Genomic DNA, 18,514 nt, shown 5'->3' with positions numbered 1-18,514 from the left:
ACTTTTTATTATTATTATATTTTTGTGATTTGAATGAATACTCAAAAAACTAGTCCTCAGGTAGGAGGGCGGCCACAACTGGACCACTTCTATCCCAAGCTTTCCTTGAGCTATTATTGTCTTTTTAACAAAGACTTTTTTTTTTTTTCAAGTTCTTGTCCAAAGAACTAAAGACTTGCCAGTTTTTACAACCATACAAATCAAAATTATTATTTTAATAATTTTTTAAACGAACACAGCACTACCCCAACCCAAAATTTTCAGTATGACCACTATCACAAAATTAAATGGCATGAACAAATTAAAGACAACTTAAAATTAAAAAAGAAAAAAGAAAAAAAAAAAAGAAATACAGTACAGAATGATAAAATCTGATTATTTCGGGAGGACAGGAGCTGTGAGAGTTGTCGCCTCAGGTTGGAATAAATTAAGTGCTATTTTTTAATTTCAAATCGGATATGAAAGTTCTATGACGCAAGAATTATAGTTGAATACTTGTCCTTATGCTTGAGCCTGATAAATTTGCCAAAAGATAAATAAGACTTGATTTAACCTTAGGAAAATAAGATCATTTAATTTTGGAGAATGTGCTTTAGTGGAGCTGTTTGTTCAGTACTTACGAAGATTTTATGCAATAACTGTCTTCCAGGATAAGGATGGAGGAATAATAGAAGAGACCATGAGCTGTATGCACTGTAGAACTGTAACTTGGGTACCTAGAGTAACTTCAAACATATATGCTCAAATTGGTTGACGTAATTATGGAAGATGATAATGTAATGCTATTGTGATTAATTCTATTTAGAACTAGTATCTCATAACAGCAACAGTAGCGAACAAGTGCAGATTGGAGAAAATGAAGAGTTACTTTAGAAGTGTGATAGAAGTTATGCTTATGCAGAATTGTAAGAGACCGGGATGCAAAATATTGGGCATATGGGAATCATTAAAATGTTTTGGTGCTTATTATCTGTATGATGGATCTCTTGGGAGCTATACTAGTTTAAAAGTGTGATAGAAGTTATGCTTATGCAGAATTGGAAGAGACCGGGATGCAAAAAGTTAACGGGCGTATTGGAATCATTAAAATGTTGTAGTGCTTATTATCTGTATTATGGAGCTCTTGGGAGCTATACAATATGTTTTTTATTAAAAGTGAGGTGAAGCATGCACTTTAGAAGTAAGGTTAAGTTCTGCTTCATTTGGAAGCATTTGGCAGAAAAGAACGGTGCTCTAGTAGGGCAAATCATCTATTTCGTCTCTTAATGCAGAGCATCCCCAAAGATGTAATTAGTGATATAGCCTGATTTGTTTTTAGTTATATAACCCTGATTTGTTTTTTCTTTATATGATAACCTCTGTTAATATCTTGTCGTCATACCTTGATTTTCATTCTTCTCATTTATTTCGTTAATAAAAAAATCTATGCAATAGCTTTTGTACGCTCTTTACTTCCGACCTCTCTTTTAAGTTTTTTTATTTCATATTTCCTTGTTAGCATAAGAAATTGGAATATAGGTTCCCTTACAGAAAAATTAATAGAATTAATAAATATTATGATTTATAAGAAGATAAATATTCCGTGTATTTAGAAAATTAAATGGATTGGAGAGAAGGCTAAAGAGATTGATAGTTTAGGATTTAAATTATGGTATTCAAGTTGGAGTCATACCAGAAATGGTATAAGTGTGATTATAGATAAGAGTTTAAATGATAATATTATAAATATTAATAGAGTTTGAGATAGAATTATCATTTTAAAGATTGTTGCTGATACTAAAATTGTTAATATTATAAGTGCTTATGCTCTACAAATAAGTTTGAATATGAGTTATTAATTAAAATTTTAAAATTATTTAGAAGAATTAATTCAAAAGATATCTCTTGAAGAAAGAATTTTTATTGAAGGAGATTAAAATGGACATGTTGGTAGAGAGGTATATGATTTAAAAGCATTCATGGTGGTCATGAGTTTGGAACAACAAATGAAAGTGGTAAGACTATTTTAGATTTTTCTTTAGCTTATGATTTTTTTAATTGCTAATACATTTTTTAAGAAAAGAAATGAACATCTCATCACTTATAGAAATGGATATAGTAAAACTCAGGTTGTTTATTTTCTTATAAGAAAATTAGATTGTTTAGATTGCAAAAATTATAAAGTTATTCTGAGTAAAAATTTATGTACCCAATATCGATTTTTATTTTTGGACTTTAAGATAAAAGGGACAGAAAATAAAAAAATAAAGTTAAACGATATTCTAGGATTAAATGGGGGCATTTAAAGAATATTAACAAAAATATTTTTGAGAGTAAGATTTTAGATCTTAAGATTTTTTGTGTGCATGAGGATGTTAATGTTATGTGGGAAATGATAGCTAGTAATATTAAGAATGATGCAAAGGATGTGCTTGGAGTTTTAAAAAGAAAAGTTCATAATAATAAAAATAGTTGGTGGTGGAATCCACATGTGAAAGAAAATATAAAAAAAGAAATTTTGTTATAAAAATTTGTTTAGATATAAAAATTCTGATAATTGGAAAATATATGAAGAGGCACGTAAGGAATCTAAGAAAGCAATATGCGATGCAAGGATTTTAGCTTTTAATGATTTACATAATAGATTAGATACTAAGAAGGGAGAAATATATATGTATAAGTTAGCCAAACAAAGAGATATGAGTAGTAAGAATTTACTTCAAGTGAAGTGTATTAATGATGAAGATCAAAAAGTACTTTTCTTAGAAAATAATATTTAACAAAGGTGGATGAGATATTCTGCTAAACGTTTTAATGAAGAAGTTGAAAATATGATTGACTTTGGTGACCTTAGCACCCTAAATGAAAATAAAGATTTTTGTTTTTATCGCCATATTAGTAAAACTGAAGTTAAATGGCTTTAAAGAAAATAAAGTGTGGAAAAATTGTTAGACCTGATGATACTCTAATAGAGGTGTGGAAATGCTTAGTAGATGAAATAATTTCTTGGCTTACTAAAAATTTTAATATTGTTTTAAAGACTAAAAAGATGCTAGATGAGTGGAGAATGAGTTTGTTAATTCTTATTTTTAAGAATAAAGGTGATGCATAAGATTGTGTGAATTATATAAGAATTAAGTTAATATGCCATACTTTAAAACTATAGGAGCGAGTTATGGAGCATAGGTTGCAGCGTGATACTAATGTTTTTGAAAATCAATTTGGATTCATGCCGGGTAGGTCTACTATGGAAGCCATACATTTATTGAGAGGTTTGATGGAGAAGTATAGAGAGAATAAGGAGGGTCTACATATGTTATTTATTAATTTAGAGAAAATTATATGATAAAGTTTCAAGAGAAGTGCTATGGAGGGTTCTTTAAAAGAAAAGAGTTAATAATGCTTATATTTAAATCATTAAAGTTGGTATGCAGGAGCTATTACTTGTGTTCAAACACAAGGTGGTTTGACCAAGTATTTTCCTATTTCAGTTGGATTACATCAAGGATCAGCCTTAAGCCCATATCTTTTTTCATTAGACATGGATGTTCTCACCAGACATTTGCAAGAGGATGTACCTTGGTATATGCCTTTTGCAGATGATATTCTTCTTGTGATTAAGATTAGAGAGGAAGTTGATGGTAGACTTGAATTATGGAGTTCAACCTTGAGTCTAAAGGTTTTCGCTTGAGTAGATCTAAAACTGATTATATGGAGTGTAATTTTAGTAGTAATGAACTTAGTGAGGAGATTTTGACTTTGGGAGCAATTAATTAATAAGAGTACACATTTTAGATATCTTGGATCTATTGTTCAGAGTGATGGTGAAATAGATAGGGATATTATTAATAGAATTCAAGTTGGATGGTTGAAGTGGAGGAATGCATTAGGCTTGTTGTAATAACCAGTTTGGTCGGCCGATTTAATTGAACTCGCCGACCATCTATTAATTTCCTCGAACAGAAACGAGCAAACAGGACGGACGCAACATGGAGCAGACGAACGCATGTGCAGAAGATGTTGGAGAGTTCATTTCACTAGCCATTTCTAGAAATTGATCATGTTTAGGGATAAGAATCAACAACTCTTTTTCATTCTTATCGCTAAAGAAGTGGTAAATCAGAAGAAATCTCAGTGAACGAGAAGAATGAATGAGAGGATAAGGGAAGAAAATTTGTTGAGTTTTTTCTTTCCATTTCATTATAAATTTCCTTGTTTTGCTTCATCTAAAGCAATTGATGTTTAATAAAGGAAAAGGAAGAGACTAAAAGCAAGGAGAAAGGTTTTTGGGAGATAAAGAAGAATTTTGGGATTTTGAGAAAATCCTCATTTGTAAGTGAATTTCATAGTGTATAACTTTTAATAAATTTTATTATTAAATCACATTTTCATGAAAGTTTATATTGTATAAATTTAGGAATTTTAGAAAGGGAGATATCAAGTTGTAGGAGTTCGATTCTTCAAGAATTTAATAAGGAAAGAGAAATTTAGATTTGAGGTATTTATTAATTAAATGAATATTTATGATAAATTTATGAAAGTTAGATGTTAAATTTTTATGGTTATGAATTTCTTTAGGTTGTACCAAGGATCGATGACTTGAAGTCTTGAAAGAATCAAAGTGGATGTTTATAGAATTTCTCTTTATTGTATTTTTTCTATTTCATTTTGAAAGAAGCATGTTATATAAGTGTTTTAAGACTCATGCTTTTTTTTTGAAACTATTACATATGAAATAAGTAAATGTATGTACAAATACGATTATATGAAAGAAATGATATGTTGAGAGACAACAACAACAACATCAAGCCTTTATCCCATACGTGGGGTCGGCTACATGAATCCTTTTTCTTCATTGTGTACTATTAAAGGTCAAATTCTCGTTTAAATCTAATAAAGAAAGGTCATTCATAATATTTTCTAACCAAGTCTTTTTAGGTCTGCCTCTACCTTTCTTAGCATAAGTCAAATCTAATACATCTACTCTCCTAACCGGGTCATTGGAAGGCCGCCGTTTTATATGACCAAACCATCTAAGGCGACTCTCTATAATCTTATTTTCTATTGGAGCTACTCCAACCTTTTCACATATATGCTCATTTCGTATCCTATCTCTAAGGGTAAACCCACTCATCCCCTGAGCATCCTCATCTCTACCACACTTAACTTAGTATTATGCTTCTCTTTTAATGGCCAACATTCAGCACCATAAAGCATTGCAGGCCTCACTACCATCTTATAGAATTTTTCCTTAAGTTTGAGGGGTACTTTTCTATCACACAATAAGCCCGATGCATTCCTTCACTTCAACCATCCAACTTGAATTCTGCTGATAATATCCCCATCTATTTCACCATCACTCTGAACAATAGATCAAAGATATCTAAAACGAGTACTCTTATTAATGACTTGATCGCCCGAAGTCACAATCCCCTCACTAGGTCTATTTCTACTAAAATTACACTCCATATATTCCGTTATAGATCTACTCAAGCGAAAACCTTTAGTCTCTATGTTGACCTCCATAATTCAAGTTTACTTTCAACTCCCTCTCTAGTCTTATCAACAAGAAGAATATCATCAGCAAAAAGCATACACCAAGGTACATCCTCTTGCAAATGTCTAGTGAGAACATCCATGACTAAAGCAAAAAGATATGGGCTTAAGGCTGATCCTTGATGTAACCCAACCGAAATAGGGAAATACTTGGTCAAACCACCTTGTGTTTGAACACAAGTAATAGCTCCTGCATACATATCTTTAATGATTTGAATATAAGCATTATTAACTCCTTTCTTTTCAAGAACTCTCCATAGCACTTCTCTTGGAACTTTATCATATGCTTTTTCATTATCAATATATATATATATATATATATATATATATTTGATATACCTGTGTTATTGTTTTATGATTGATAATGATTACTCACTGAGTTTACATGGTAATCTCATCCCACTAAATTAATGTTTCAGTCTGATATCTAAAGAAATAAAAATGATAGAAAAAGAAGAGTATGTTTATGGAAGACGACGCATCAATAGAAACAGGTAAATTATGATTGATGAAATTATTAGCTTTGATAAGTGGAAAAACAATAGATTAATGGAATATTTCTTGTATTAATGGATCTTCAGTTGGATAAAGAAGTCTTTATGTTACTTTACTTATAAAAAAATGAAAAGTTATTATCGTCCGATTTTCGTTCTCGCCTCGTTAGTTCGTGCATCCGGCTCAGGTCGTGACACTTGTTGTGTGATAGAAAAGTCCCCCTAAAATTTAAGGGAAAATTCTATAAGATGGTGGTGAGACCTGTAATGTTTTATGGTGCCGAATGTTGAAAGAATTATTCTTTGTTGAAGCCAAACCCTGTTCGGATACCTAAGCCCTCGGCTCGGTACTGCGGTACCGAGGCTCGGTATAGCTCGGTACCGCGCCTCAGTATCGCTGACGTGGCAGATTTTGATTGGTATTCGGATGTAGAGCTGCGTTCGGCATCTGTACAGAATAATGTCTCCGAATGTTGGCCATTAAAAGAGAAGTATAATACTAAGTTAAGTATTGCAGAGATGAGGATGCTCTGGTGGATGAGTGGTTTTACCCTTAGAGATAGGATACAAAATAAACATATACGTGACAAGGTTGGAGTAGCTCCAGTGGAAGATAATATTAGAGAGAGTTGTCTTAGATGGTTTGGTCACATAATACGACGGTCTTTCGATGACCCGCTTAGGAAGGTAGAGGTATTAGATTTGACTTATGTAAGAAAGGCAGAGGTAGACCTTAAAAGACTTAGTTAGAAAATATTAGAATTGATCTTTCTTTATTAGATTTAAACGAGTATTTGACTTCTAACAAAATACAATGGAGAAAAAGGGTTCATGTAACCGACCCTACGTAGTGGGACAAAGGCTTGATGTTGTAGTTGTATATTTCCTTATATAGATCCACTATTTAACACTCTTTATGATTAACTATTTTCTAATAATTGGGGATTCTTTATTGCAACATAAATAACTTTTTCCTTTGATTCTGTAATTGGTCATATATTCTTCTATTTAACATATTTATGTTATTTTTTTGCTTTTGTTTTCCTATCAATGTAAACCCTAAACCCTAAATTTTTTTTTTCAGTTTTCTTGTCTTTTTTTTTTTAATTTTTTTAATTTTTTATTTTTATTTTGTTTTTTAATTTTTATTAATTTTATTTTATTTGTAAGTTTTATAGTTTTTCCTTATGCGGTTCTTAAACTTGAATTAGGGTGTAGGTCTATTACGCAGCTTGATTTTTAGATGCCCTCACTCTGGATTTAGTAAAACAGATTTTCTTTTGAGAGAATCAGTAATACTTGCATCTAGGTGTGCGCTAATGACTTTCTGATCAGCTTTATACTTTGAATTAATCAAATAAAATGCTCATTTCCTCATTTACTCAAGTTTCTTCGTTGAAGAGTTGAAAATAGAACCTCATGGAAAACCAAAGAAGTTGGTCATGGCTTGATCTTTATCATGATTTTGTTGAGATAAACCTGTGATACAATGTTATTTTTGTCATTTGGATTATCTTTATCTTAGATATTCTTCAATTATCATTCTGTTGCAGGTATGTTATGGGTTTTGGGGAAGCAGATGTATTCTCTGAAAGGATGAAACATGAACTTCAAGCTTTAGAAGCAGCAAACATCCATGCACTTCTAGAGAGTGAAGCTATAATAGAAGAGGTAATGTAACTTTTCGTCAGTGAAATCCAAATTCCTAGTTCAATATTACTTGATGTCTGTAAATGGTCACAAATTCCATGATTTCATTTAATGGGAAGCAATGCCAAAAGAGTTATAGAGTGGCATGATAATAATTGGCCCTTCTGGCTTCACCTGATGCATCTGATAAGACACAAAACCTTCTATCACTCTTGTTTGGCCTAAATTGGCATTTTGGCTTCCACCCGTGCTTTATGAAGTATATGATGCACTGGCACGTCTTCTCAAAAAAGTATGCAGTGTCCGATACATATTGAACATGACACTTGTCTGACACGTCGAACACGTCGAGAACGTGTCCGATTAAAAAATAATTAAAAATAAATTGGACACGCGTGTCTTCAATATTTTATGAGATTTTTAAAAAATATAATTTATTATACTTCAAAATTTTATTTATTAAAATAAAAACTAAATTTCTTATTTTTTTTCTATAGCCTCAAATCAACTACCTGTACTCATTATCCCATTCCTTGAACATTCCTATTTTCATTTCTCTTTAGTGGTTTATAATTAGGGTTTAACAACAATGCATGATGTCATCTCTTTGACGCTGTGAAAACAACCATCTTAACATTAAAGTATGATGATGTCTTGACATTAATGATTGATACCACCAATTTATACATTCACAATCATGCCCCCGCTATTTAAAAAAAAAAAACCCCCCCTCACCGTCTTGATGTCCCATCTTTGTCCAATATCATCTAAGCATTGACGATCGATGTCGTTTTGACATCGAGGGTCGATGCTGTCTCAACATTAAAGCCCAATGTCCATTGCATAACATTGATGCCCGACTCTTAACAACATTGTCGTCTCCCCTCTCGATGCCTGACATACATCCACCCTTTACTCTCAACATCCTAATATTATTCATTTTAAGTACAGATCCTTATTAAATGACTTATTATTTTTCAATTATTCTTAATATTCTGCTTATTCAATTTTTATACCCTATCTTTAATATATAAAAAATATAATAATGTGTTCAACCCATATTCATCTATATTTTCAATAATTAACGTGTCAGTCTGTGTCATGTCAAATCCATGTCATCATATTTGTGTTTGTGCATCATAGTTTATGAAGTTTCCTTAGATGAAGCAACTGTGACTGCCGATAAAAACCTTTCAGTCAAGTTGGGTTAACTACCTTTGTTGACTAAATAGGTCGGGATTCATGATTGACATGAGATACCCGAGCTATGGCATCTTGGCAGGGTTTATCATTATGCCCCAATCGCTTTTGAGCCTAAGAGCCGAAGTCCTGTATTTCTGTTGTCAGCAAAGCAACTAGGAAGCCATCATAGGGTAAAACAATATAGCGAGAGTCTTAAAAATAAGCTTTTTCAAGAGTTGTCTCCTTGATGAGAATATTAATTAGGGGGCATTTGAGAAATCTACAAATTAATAATTTGATTCCTCTTAAGAGGACGTAATACTCTGCTTAATACTTTATCAGAGTTTAATCTGTCGCTTGAAAACTATTTTTGAGGTCCTTCCTTGAGTGTATGGGGATCACTATCTTTCAGAGGCTATAACTGGTAACTACATAATATGACCAAAAGAATTTATCAATTTTCTAATAACTTTGATCATCAATTCACATTGCTGTAACTTAAATTTATTTCTAATTAACCTATGCAGGTATTGCACGGCCTTGAGGTGGCTATCATTTGTGTTGAAGATATGGATGAGTGGTTGGGTATCTTCAATGCGAAACTTAAGCACATGCGTGAGGACATTGAATTGGTATGCTAATTTCGAGTTCATTTGGTTTGTGAAACATGACACATGCGTAATTGTTAACCTCTACAATCAGCGGGAATACGAGAATGCAGTTTTTTTATTAATCCCGAAACCTTGATTTAATCAAGGTATTTTATAATGGTAACATTTTACTTGCTTTAATCATAGTTCAGATAACAATTTTCTAAGGCAATTGAAAGCAAATCTAATTACCTTTATAACAGGAATAAACTATTTCATTGAAGTTGTTGCTGCTGACAATCTACATCACAATTTGATTACACATTTATCCCTAGGCATCGAAACTCTAGTTATTTCTACCTGTTTTGGTGTATCATATCTAAGTACTGTTTGATTATCAAACTTGAGCATATTAGAGGATGCTTTAGATAAAAAAAAGAAAGAAAATGTGGGCTCCGAAAATTCGGCCCTGGCCTCCGCCGTTGCTATTTGGTGGAGTTTTAACGGATAATGTTCCGGGGTAAATTTTGGGAAGCCAAATGGGTTTGTAGATAAGACACTACTCAAAGATTTTGGCCTCATTTTGAGAGTAATTTATGATCTGAGTACTAGTTTCCTATAGGCGCAAGCCAATATGGTTAATTACCCCTCTTGATAACAAGAGAGAACTTTTGATTAAGGCTAGTCATCGATCAGATACGTAAAAATACGTGTTATCTGACATATAGTAGCAGCATGAATTTGGGATTGAAAGTTGGATGTTTAAATATAAATTTTACAATCTTACACTTGCTCTTTGTGAGCTTACTGACAAGAGATTATTTGAGAATAAATCCTAGTGATATTTTCGAGTAAACACTTGCTCTTTGTGAGCTGAAGTTATTTACGAATTTGTCCACATCGGCAAATTGTTACGGCTGGTGGATGAATTTTGCTTTAAGTGATTGGATGACTGATTTCGATTTTAGATATCTTGAAGTTTTGAGATTTTATGGGTATTTGGGATGACATTTGAAGTATTTGAATTTAATCCCTCCGGTTGAGATCTGCATTCAACACGACCATCATTGGGGTGACATTAAAGTCACTTATATTTTTATAGGAATTTGAATTTTGTGGAAGTTTAGAGGCATTTGAAGTTGTTAAAATTAACCCCTATGGTTGAGATCTACGTTCAACATTGCCATCATCGGGGTGTATGGGGTTATTTATGTTTTTGTATTTTGTGAGAATTTAAGAGCATTTAAAAGGGTAGAATCCTCCTCTGGTTGAGATAAACATTCAATATGGCCATCATCGGGGGTGGTATTGTTGGTCGTTTGCATTCGTGAATTGAACCTTGTTGACTCTATCTACTTGCTAACAGAGGATCGGGTTCCTTGTAGGCTCTATGTTTTATTAATGAATTTCTTTATTCGTGGGCTTTGAAGGCCTTATATGAACGTATAAAATAGATATTTCGGTCGATACTTTGACCGTATATCTGTTTGATAGTTTGAGCCATGTCGACTTTTATCTATTCATATAGAAGGATCAGGCTCGAACTGGAGTTCATCATTTGACCCGCTAAACATCCCTAGACGTTGTGTATGTACCCACAACACGCTCGTCGGGGCCCATATGGGTGTTGTGAATTTCATTGATTGGACCTTGTCGACTCTATCTACTGGTCGATAGAGGATCGAGTCCATAAGCTTTATGTCTTTGTTGATGAATTTCTTTTGTCACAAACCTTAAAGGCCTTATTTGAACGCATTAAAATAAATATCTTAGTCGATATAACGATCGTATGTTTGTTTGATGGTTCGAGTCATGTCGACTCTTATCTACCCTTATAGAAGGATTATACTCAAACTTAATTTTATTTATTGACCAGAGCAGCATTCATAGACATCACGTATGTACCGATAACATACTCGCCGGAGCCAATGCGGGTATGTAATATATCCCCTTATGTGTATCTATGTGTATACATATTACAGTGCATGTCCAGGGGCATTTCTGGATATATTTGACGGGTCTTTTGCAGCAGCTCCAGGAAGCTCATTCATGTTGTAGTCTTCTTGGTTGAACTGGGGTTTACTCACCCCATCTTGATTTGATCTGGCTTTATCTTCCCAGAACTTGTATGAGAATCAACAAAAGCAACTTAAGGGCAAGTGCCCACAACACAGACAATCCAAGGGCAATTATATCAAATCATCAACCACATGCGCACAAAGAAGAAAAATCTTAGTCCTAGCATGCCTAGGGGGCTGTGCACCTAAGTGTGTGAGGCTTGTGTGATATGTCACAGTAAGGGTGTTTTACTTAGAGTTTGAGCCAGATGTTGGAGAACTCTCCTTAGCTTTTGGAGCTAGGGAGAGGAGATTGATACTTCTTTTAGATTTGAAGCTAAAGAAGAGGGAGAGAAAGTGTCCAACATATAGTTTTTGAGCGAAGTGTTGGAAGATTTCCCCTAGCTTTTGGAGATAAAAGGAGAACATAGGAATCCAACATTTTGTTTTTGGGCTAAGTGTTAGAGAACTCCCTCTAGCTTTTGGAGCTAAAGAGAGGGGAATTCTCCTACAACCTTGGAGTTGGAGAAGAAGGAGATAAAGCATATAACTTTTGGGCTTGGGTAGGACATCTTCTAAGGCCTTTGGAACCTATAGAAGTGAAGGAAGATTAGTGGCTTTGCGGCTACAAATCAAAAGAATATCTCCTTGAATTTTTTTATTCAAGGAGTTGAGTTTTATTTGTTTAATTTGGATTAGACAAACAAAGGTGAGTCACTTATTGATTTTAGTTCAATAGGTGAGGAGGATTTGCAACTTTAAGACTACAAATCAAGAGGAATTATCATAGAACTTTTATGTTTAATGATGAGTATTTAGTTTGCTAAATTTAGATTAAATAAACATAAGAGAGTGATGTGTAGATTTGAGCTACACATTAAGGATTCCTTGGACTTTCGGGTATCCAAAGAGAGGAACTCATTCACCTAGTTTGAGTTAGGAGAATGAAAGAAAATAAAAATAGGATTTTGACTCCTTTGCTTGATATAAAATTATTTGTTGAATTTGGTTCAACAAATAAATAATTTGGATTGAACTACTTGTCAACAAATATGTGATTTGTCATAGGTTTAATACTCAACATAGTTGAATGAATAAGAGTTTCATACAACTGTTGGGTTGTAGAAAAAGGGGAATTTCTCTATAATTTTTGATTTGCAGAGAAGAAAGGGGGAATGCAACTTGGAGGTTGCAAAGTGGAAGAATCTCTTTGAACATTTGGTATTCAAAGAAGAGAATATTGAATCAGGGCCTTCAGATCGGACCTGGAGGCCGGCGGCTTCGAAAGGTTCTGCTGATGGGGGAAGACGGATCCCCTGGAGGGTTTTGCCGAAGCCCTGGATGGAGTCGGACGGAGGTTCCGCAGGTGAGGGGGTGGGGTGCGAACAGGGGCCTTCGAAGTGGATTGGAGCTCCGCACGCAAGCATTGTCGCGGACGCAGGGGGGGTTTCCACTCTACTGGGGCTCGCTCCCTATCCCTCGCTCTCTCGCTATCTTGTTTTGTAAAACCCTAAAACTGTCGATCGGATGTGTCGTAGCATTTCGATGCACCACGACGAATTTAGGCAAAATTTTAAAGTTGTTGGAATTCAACACAGTAAATTTTATTAAACTCTACGTGAAATTTTGATTGAAATTCTATAAAGAACGTATACCCAATTTCGCACGATTTGGATATTAAAAATTGCCGAAGATGTTTAAGAAAATTTTTAACCCTTTCTACCCATTTTACCCTTCATGAGCTTGTAGGGAATACATTGGGAGAGGGGTACATGCATCATTTCTCTTAACCAACACCCTTTAAGACTCTAAGGGACCGAATAGTTCGGTCCCTTGTTTTTTTCGGCCGAGCACGGGAGAGCGGAAGAGGGCGACGACTTGGGCTTGGCGAGCGGTGGCCGGTGGGTTTTCGGCGGCGGTTTAGAGGGGAAATCGAAGGGAAATTAAGTCTAATGTATGATTTCTTGAAGACATTTCTAAGCTTTTCATGTGATTTTCCTTGAAAGAAATTTCTATGGTTTCTTCCAAAAATTGTTTCCTCCAAAATCTCTTTACAATAAAGATTACCCTTACTAGTACAAATGTTTTTATGTTTACAAATCAAACTTTCATGGGAAAACTTTTGAGTTTAGAAATTAGGGTTTTGATGAAACGTTAAAATCTTTTGGAGAGAACGTTAGGGAAGGCTTAGGAACAATTTTTAGCCCTGAAAATGTAAGATTTCTTCGAAGGATTTTAGGTTCAATTCTTAGGGTTTTTCACTAATTTGAAAATGTTGATGCATGCTTACCTAAAGTGTTTCCCAATAACATTAGGAGGGCTCTAATTGTGAAATTTGGGCACTTTTCACAAAATCCTATTTTCCCCTAATTTTTATATGTAATAATCCGAAAATAATTAATTTTAATAATGATATATGTTAGGAAAAATGTTATGAAAATTAATTTGAAGGGATTATGAACAATTTTAGGTTCCAAAATTTTGGATTTTAATTAAATCCGAAAATTAGCTTTTAAATTCATTTTTTTAATCAAGAAAAAATGTAGATTTTGGGTATGTTAATGACCATTCATACCTATATGTTTATGAACATTCATAATTATATGATAAACAAATGCTTTAGGGTATGGGTAGGTTAATGAGTATTAATGAGTTTAAAGAGAGAAATTACTAATAACATGTGTAGGGTCATTAAGGGATAGTGAGTTATAATTATTTTGGATTGGTATAAGAAAACTTATGTTGTAAATTCTTCCCTTAGGTCTTGAAAAGCGGAGGTATTAAGGAGAGATCGTGAAACGACACTTTCAAAGAGCAATATTTGAGGTAGAAACACCTTACTCTATAAATTCATATTCCTGTATTCTGTTTTGAAATGTCTCATTAGTTGATAGATATTACATGCATATTAAATATTCTTATTAATTGATAAAAATGTATATTAAATGTTTCTATGAATCAATGCATATTTGATGTTCTCAAGCATATTAAAGTTCTCATTATTTGATAGCAAGCAATGCATAGAAGTCTCTTTTATGTAAACTTGCCTCATACTTAATGCATATGATTAATATGAAAATGCTACACTACCTATCCATCTTTCTATGAAAAGAATGGTTGAATGATTTTGCATGTTGAAGGCGGAGTACCAAAATATTGTACAAAAACACAATATGGCTCTTATAAGCAATATGACTCTTCGGGGAAAAAGAGGAAAGAAAAATAAATGGCCAAAAATATGTTTGTGTACATGATCAGTACACTTCTGGTACTCCTGTACGGTTGTATAATATAAAGATTAAGTTAGCATATTAGAACATTTGACAAAGGACTTGATATAGTTGAAAGGATATACATATGAATTAACATGTGACATCTAGCATATACATAAGAACTAGCATGTGTCACTTAGCAAATAATCAACATTTCATAATCATGGAGGAGTTCACTCACTTTTAGCATACATGTTAATTTTCATTTAATTTGGTATATGAAGTTGTTAGAGTTAGTATTTCCTATTAAGCTCTAGCTCATTCCCTCATTTTGAGATATTTTTCAGGAGAACTTGTTGCTAGAAATGGCTGACCGCACTTGGTTCACTTATAGTCGTAGAGGACCAGATGATAGGTTTCCCTTATGTCTCTATTAGTTGTAGTTTATATATTTTTGGGTGGTTTGACATAAATGATAGATTTTATAGTCACCTTTGTATATATGAATCTTCTTGTGAAATGATATGAAATGCTTATTATAATTTGGAAATTGTTTAGAGGTGCTTTTAGTTTCCTTTTGAAGTATTTTAGATTTTAGATTCTTCAATGCATGTTTTAAGAAAATTTCATGTTCTGAATGTCCGACATCTGTTCCCGCCTCGTCTATACGAGCTCACCAGGCCGGGTCGTGACAAGAGTGGTATTAGAGCACAAGTTTAGGATATGAATCAGTATAAAGCGCCATTAGAAGGATTTATGAGTTTTAGACATTTTAGGATGTATGTTTATACGACGATGATTGAATTGTAATTTTTATTTGGTTTAGGGCTATGTTCAGGAGCCCGATGCCATTGATGGAAACACTGATGGGAACAATGAATAGGCTGAGAGAGAAGTTCCAGCGGTACCATATGAATTGCATCGAATTTGATTCAACAGGGCTCGACGGGGTTCGATTTGGATTGATTTGATTTTAATTTAATTAAACTGAATTTAATTTTATTAAATTAAGGTTAATTTGATGAAATTAAAATTTAATTTCAACAAATTAGGGTTTGATTTTGCTTCGATTGCATTCGATCGAATCGATCGAGTACGATCGAACCCAATCAGTCTTGAATCAGCTCGATCGGGGTTGGGTCAAAACAAAAATATTTGTCAACACTAGCAAGATCTTTAAAATTGTTGCATGATTCTTGAAGAATTTCTTAATTGATTACTTGTTAAAAAAGGGTACTACATCTACATATATTTACCAAAAAATGTCTAATAAAGGAAATAACTAACCAGCTTAATTCTTTTCTAAAAATTAGGAAACAAAATCATAGGAGAATAATTCTTTCCTAAAAATTATGGAACATAATGATAGGAGAGGATAGCAATCGAACTCTCATTTTATTCCTAAAAGTACTATCCTAAAATAAATTCTGGAACTTTGACTTTCAAATATTCAACAATTCTTGTCAAGGTTGACCTAATAACTTTCAGATGGTACATTTCTTACCTTGGGCTTGGGATGCGGTGTGCCTTGACTATATGGAATATGATGATTTAGATTTGTAGTGACCTTAACCCATATTATACGAGGCATTATTTATTTTGGCCCAGCTCATCCGAAATTAGGTTAATCTTGTTGTTTAACTGATGTGAAACAACATGCGATGAACAAGAACTGCTTGGGGATTTTAATATAAGATTGTTAAAGCTTTGCTAGTTATAAAATTAATGCTTACCCAAGTTAGGTTTTTAGAATTATCAATTCGAGATTAAGTAAGGCATGCGGTTAAAACTAGATTAACGGGACAATATCAAATTGTCAACATAGAATTAAAGAGTAATGCTATGGGGAGAAACAATAATCCACAATTAACAAATAGAACTTTCACCTTGGGTCTCTCACTCACTCTCTTGTTGGTGGCACTTTTAATGGAGGAAGATTGAGAGCAACCGAGCGATGCCACTAGGAGACAAATGGCGCACAAAAGCGTAGTTCGTTGGAGCGATAGCCGGTGGCGGGTAGTCCATAGGATGACTAGTGAGCATCCAACGTCTTATCCTTTCTTCCTTGCGGCAGCCTGGGTACTTTGAAATCCTGGACAGCAGATTTACTCCTTGGGTGGCAGCAGCTTGGCCACGTTGGAGAGCTCTTTTGGAAAGCAAAAACCTCTTGGAGATGCAGGAAAACAATACATAATTGCTGTAATTTCTTAGGCAGCTGACGAAAAGCATATAGACGGGAGGGGAATTAATTTGAGGGAAATAGGTAAAGTGGGGCCAATGTAATTAAATGACTGATTTGAATAAAAACTTATTAAAACGGATTGAAGGCTTGGGAAGGAAACCTCTCTTTAACGGATAGGGGAATCAGGCAATTGTTTGAATTTCAAAATTGCTTTGAAATCAATTAAATAACAATTGCTTAAATTCTGGAATCATTTAAGGAAGGCAATTAGAGCTCATAAACAATTGAAATTCAAAATAATGTCTCCTGAGAGGTGCGGGATGGAACTGTGGCCGACCGGCGGCGGCTGATCTGGCCGGCGACAATGGAGGCAGCGGACTGGTGGCTTTGGGCGGTTTGGAGTGGGTGGCGGCAAGAGCAAGGGGAGGAAGAAGTATGGAAAAATATAAGAATTCAAGGAGCGAATTCCAATTTCCCACAAGTGCTTCAACCGTATCTTCACGTCGACGAATTGATCACAAGAAATAAAGGAAGAAAAATGGTAGAACAAGAAGATCTAGAACTCACAAAGAGATCTAGTTTCTCCTACGAACTCACTAAGAGATCGAGGAGGGTGAACTCACAAAGAGATCATAAGTGGCAAATAATTTTTCATTCATCAAAAACTAAACTATTACATAAGAAAAGGGCCATATAAATAGGCCTCAAAATGACAAGAAAGCAAAAGACTAAAATGCCCCTCGGGCTACAATAACGACTAAATACCCATAAGGGCAAAAACGGAAAAACATAAAAATCAAATAAACTACTACAAAAATGACTCAAAATAAAACTCATGATCGTGGCCGTTGATCTCCGGCGTCTCCTGATGGTACATGTGTCGAAATATCTGACGATGTCCTCATCATTAACTCTTAGTGCAACTTCTCAAGAGGTTACTTATCTTAGGAGTGCTTCATTATGAGGGCACTTAAGATGACATTCTTGGTTTTTTTTTTTGCATTGTCATGGGGGTGGTTATTAAACTTTTGTTTGATCTAAAGAAAATCAATTTTTAGAAATGCTCAGACCTCAAAGACATTTTTTTTTTTAATTTTTTTATGGTATGGTATGATTTATGCCCTATGTTATCTTTTGTATATTCTTTCATTGTTAAGTAATGCAGATAGAAGCTCGCAACAACAAGTTGGAATTGCACTCTGCAAACCATAAAGATCTTGAGGAGGAACTTGATAAGCTAGTTGGATGGCTACATATCCCTCCTCAGGTATATTTGATTTATGAGGAAATTTGTGTTGGTTAGATCGAGATTCTAACAAAATAGTCAACCCTAAATTTATTATCGTATTGTTTTGTTGATCTTCTTAATGGCAGCTTGCAACATGCCTAACGGTTGGTTCCTTCGATGAGCCTCGCGTGATGAAAAATATTGAAGCTTGTGAATGGTTAATTGGGGCTATACGTCATCTTCAAGTGCCAATTTTGGATCCATCTTATGCAAATCTGCAAGCTGTACATCATCTGCTAACTTTAAGTGATTACATTTTGTGTGAGACTACGTGGAGGTTCAACTGCCAATATCACACACACACATATGTATATATATATATTC

The 18,514-nt window shown here is 34.0% G+C and overlaps 1 protein-coding gene across 10 annotated transcripts in view; it reads left to right on the top strand.

Annotated features, from left to right (window-relative positions):
• LOC110105607 (exocyst complex component SEC3A) overlaps nucleotides 1-18,514 on the top strand; it is a 97,124-nt gene that overhangs the window by 38,686 nt on the left and 39,924 nt on the right. For 9 of the 10 annotated variants that reach the window (XM_028698227.1, XM_028698224.1, XM_020835177.2 and 6 more), the window contains 4 exons: nucleotides 7,583-7,700; nucleotides 9,389-9,493; nucleotides 18,068-18,169; nucleotides 18,277-18,414. In XM_028698227.1, coding sequence (XP_028554060.1) covers nucleotides 7,583-7,700; nucleotides 9,389-9,493; nucleotides 18,068-18,169; nucleotides 18,277-18,414 — 463 coding nt within the window. The remainder of the gene's footprint in view (nucleotides 1-7,582; nucleotides 7,701-9,388; nucleotides 9,494-18,067; nucleotides 18,170-18,276; nucleotides 18,415-18,514) is intronic. The other variant, XM_028698226.1, reaches the window with a different exon arrangement.

This window comes from Dendrobium catenatum, unplaced genomic scaffold (genome assembly GCF_001605985.2).
Source record: "Dendrobium catenatum unplaced genomic scaffold, ASM160598v2 fragScaff_scaffold_1056, whole genome shotgun sequence".
Taxonomy (NCBI): Eukaryota; Viridiplantae; Streptophyta; class Magnoliopsida; order Asparagales; family Orchidaceae; genus Dendrobium; species Dendrobium catenatum.
Note: the sequence above shows the minus strand (reverse complement) of the source record. Positions and strands in the feature narration are given on the sequence as shown.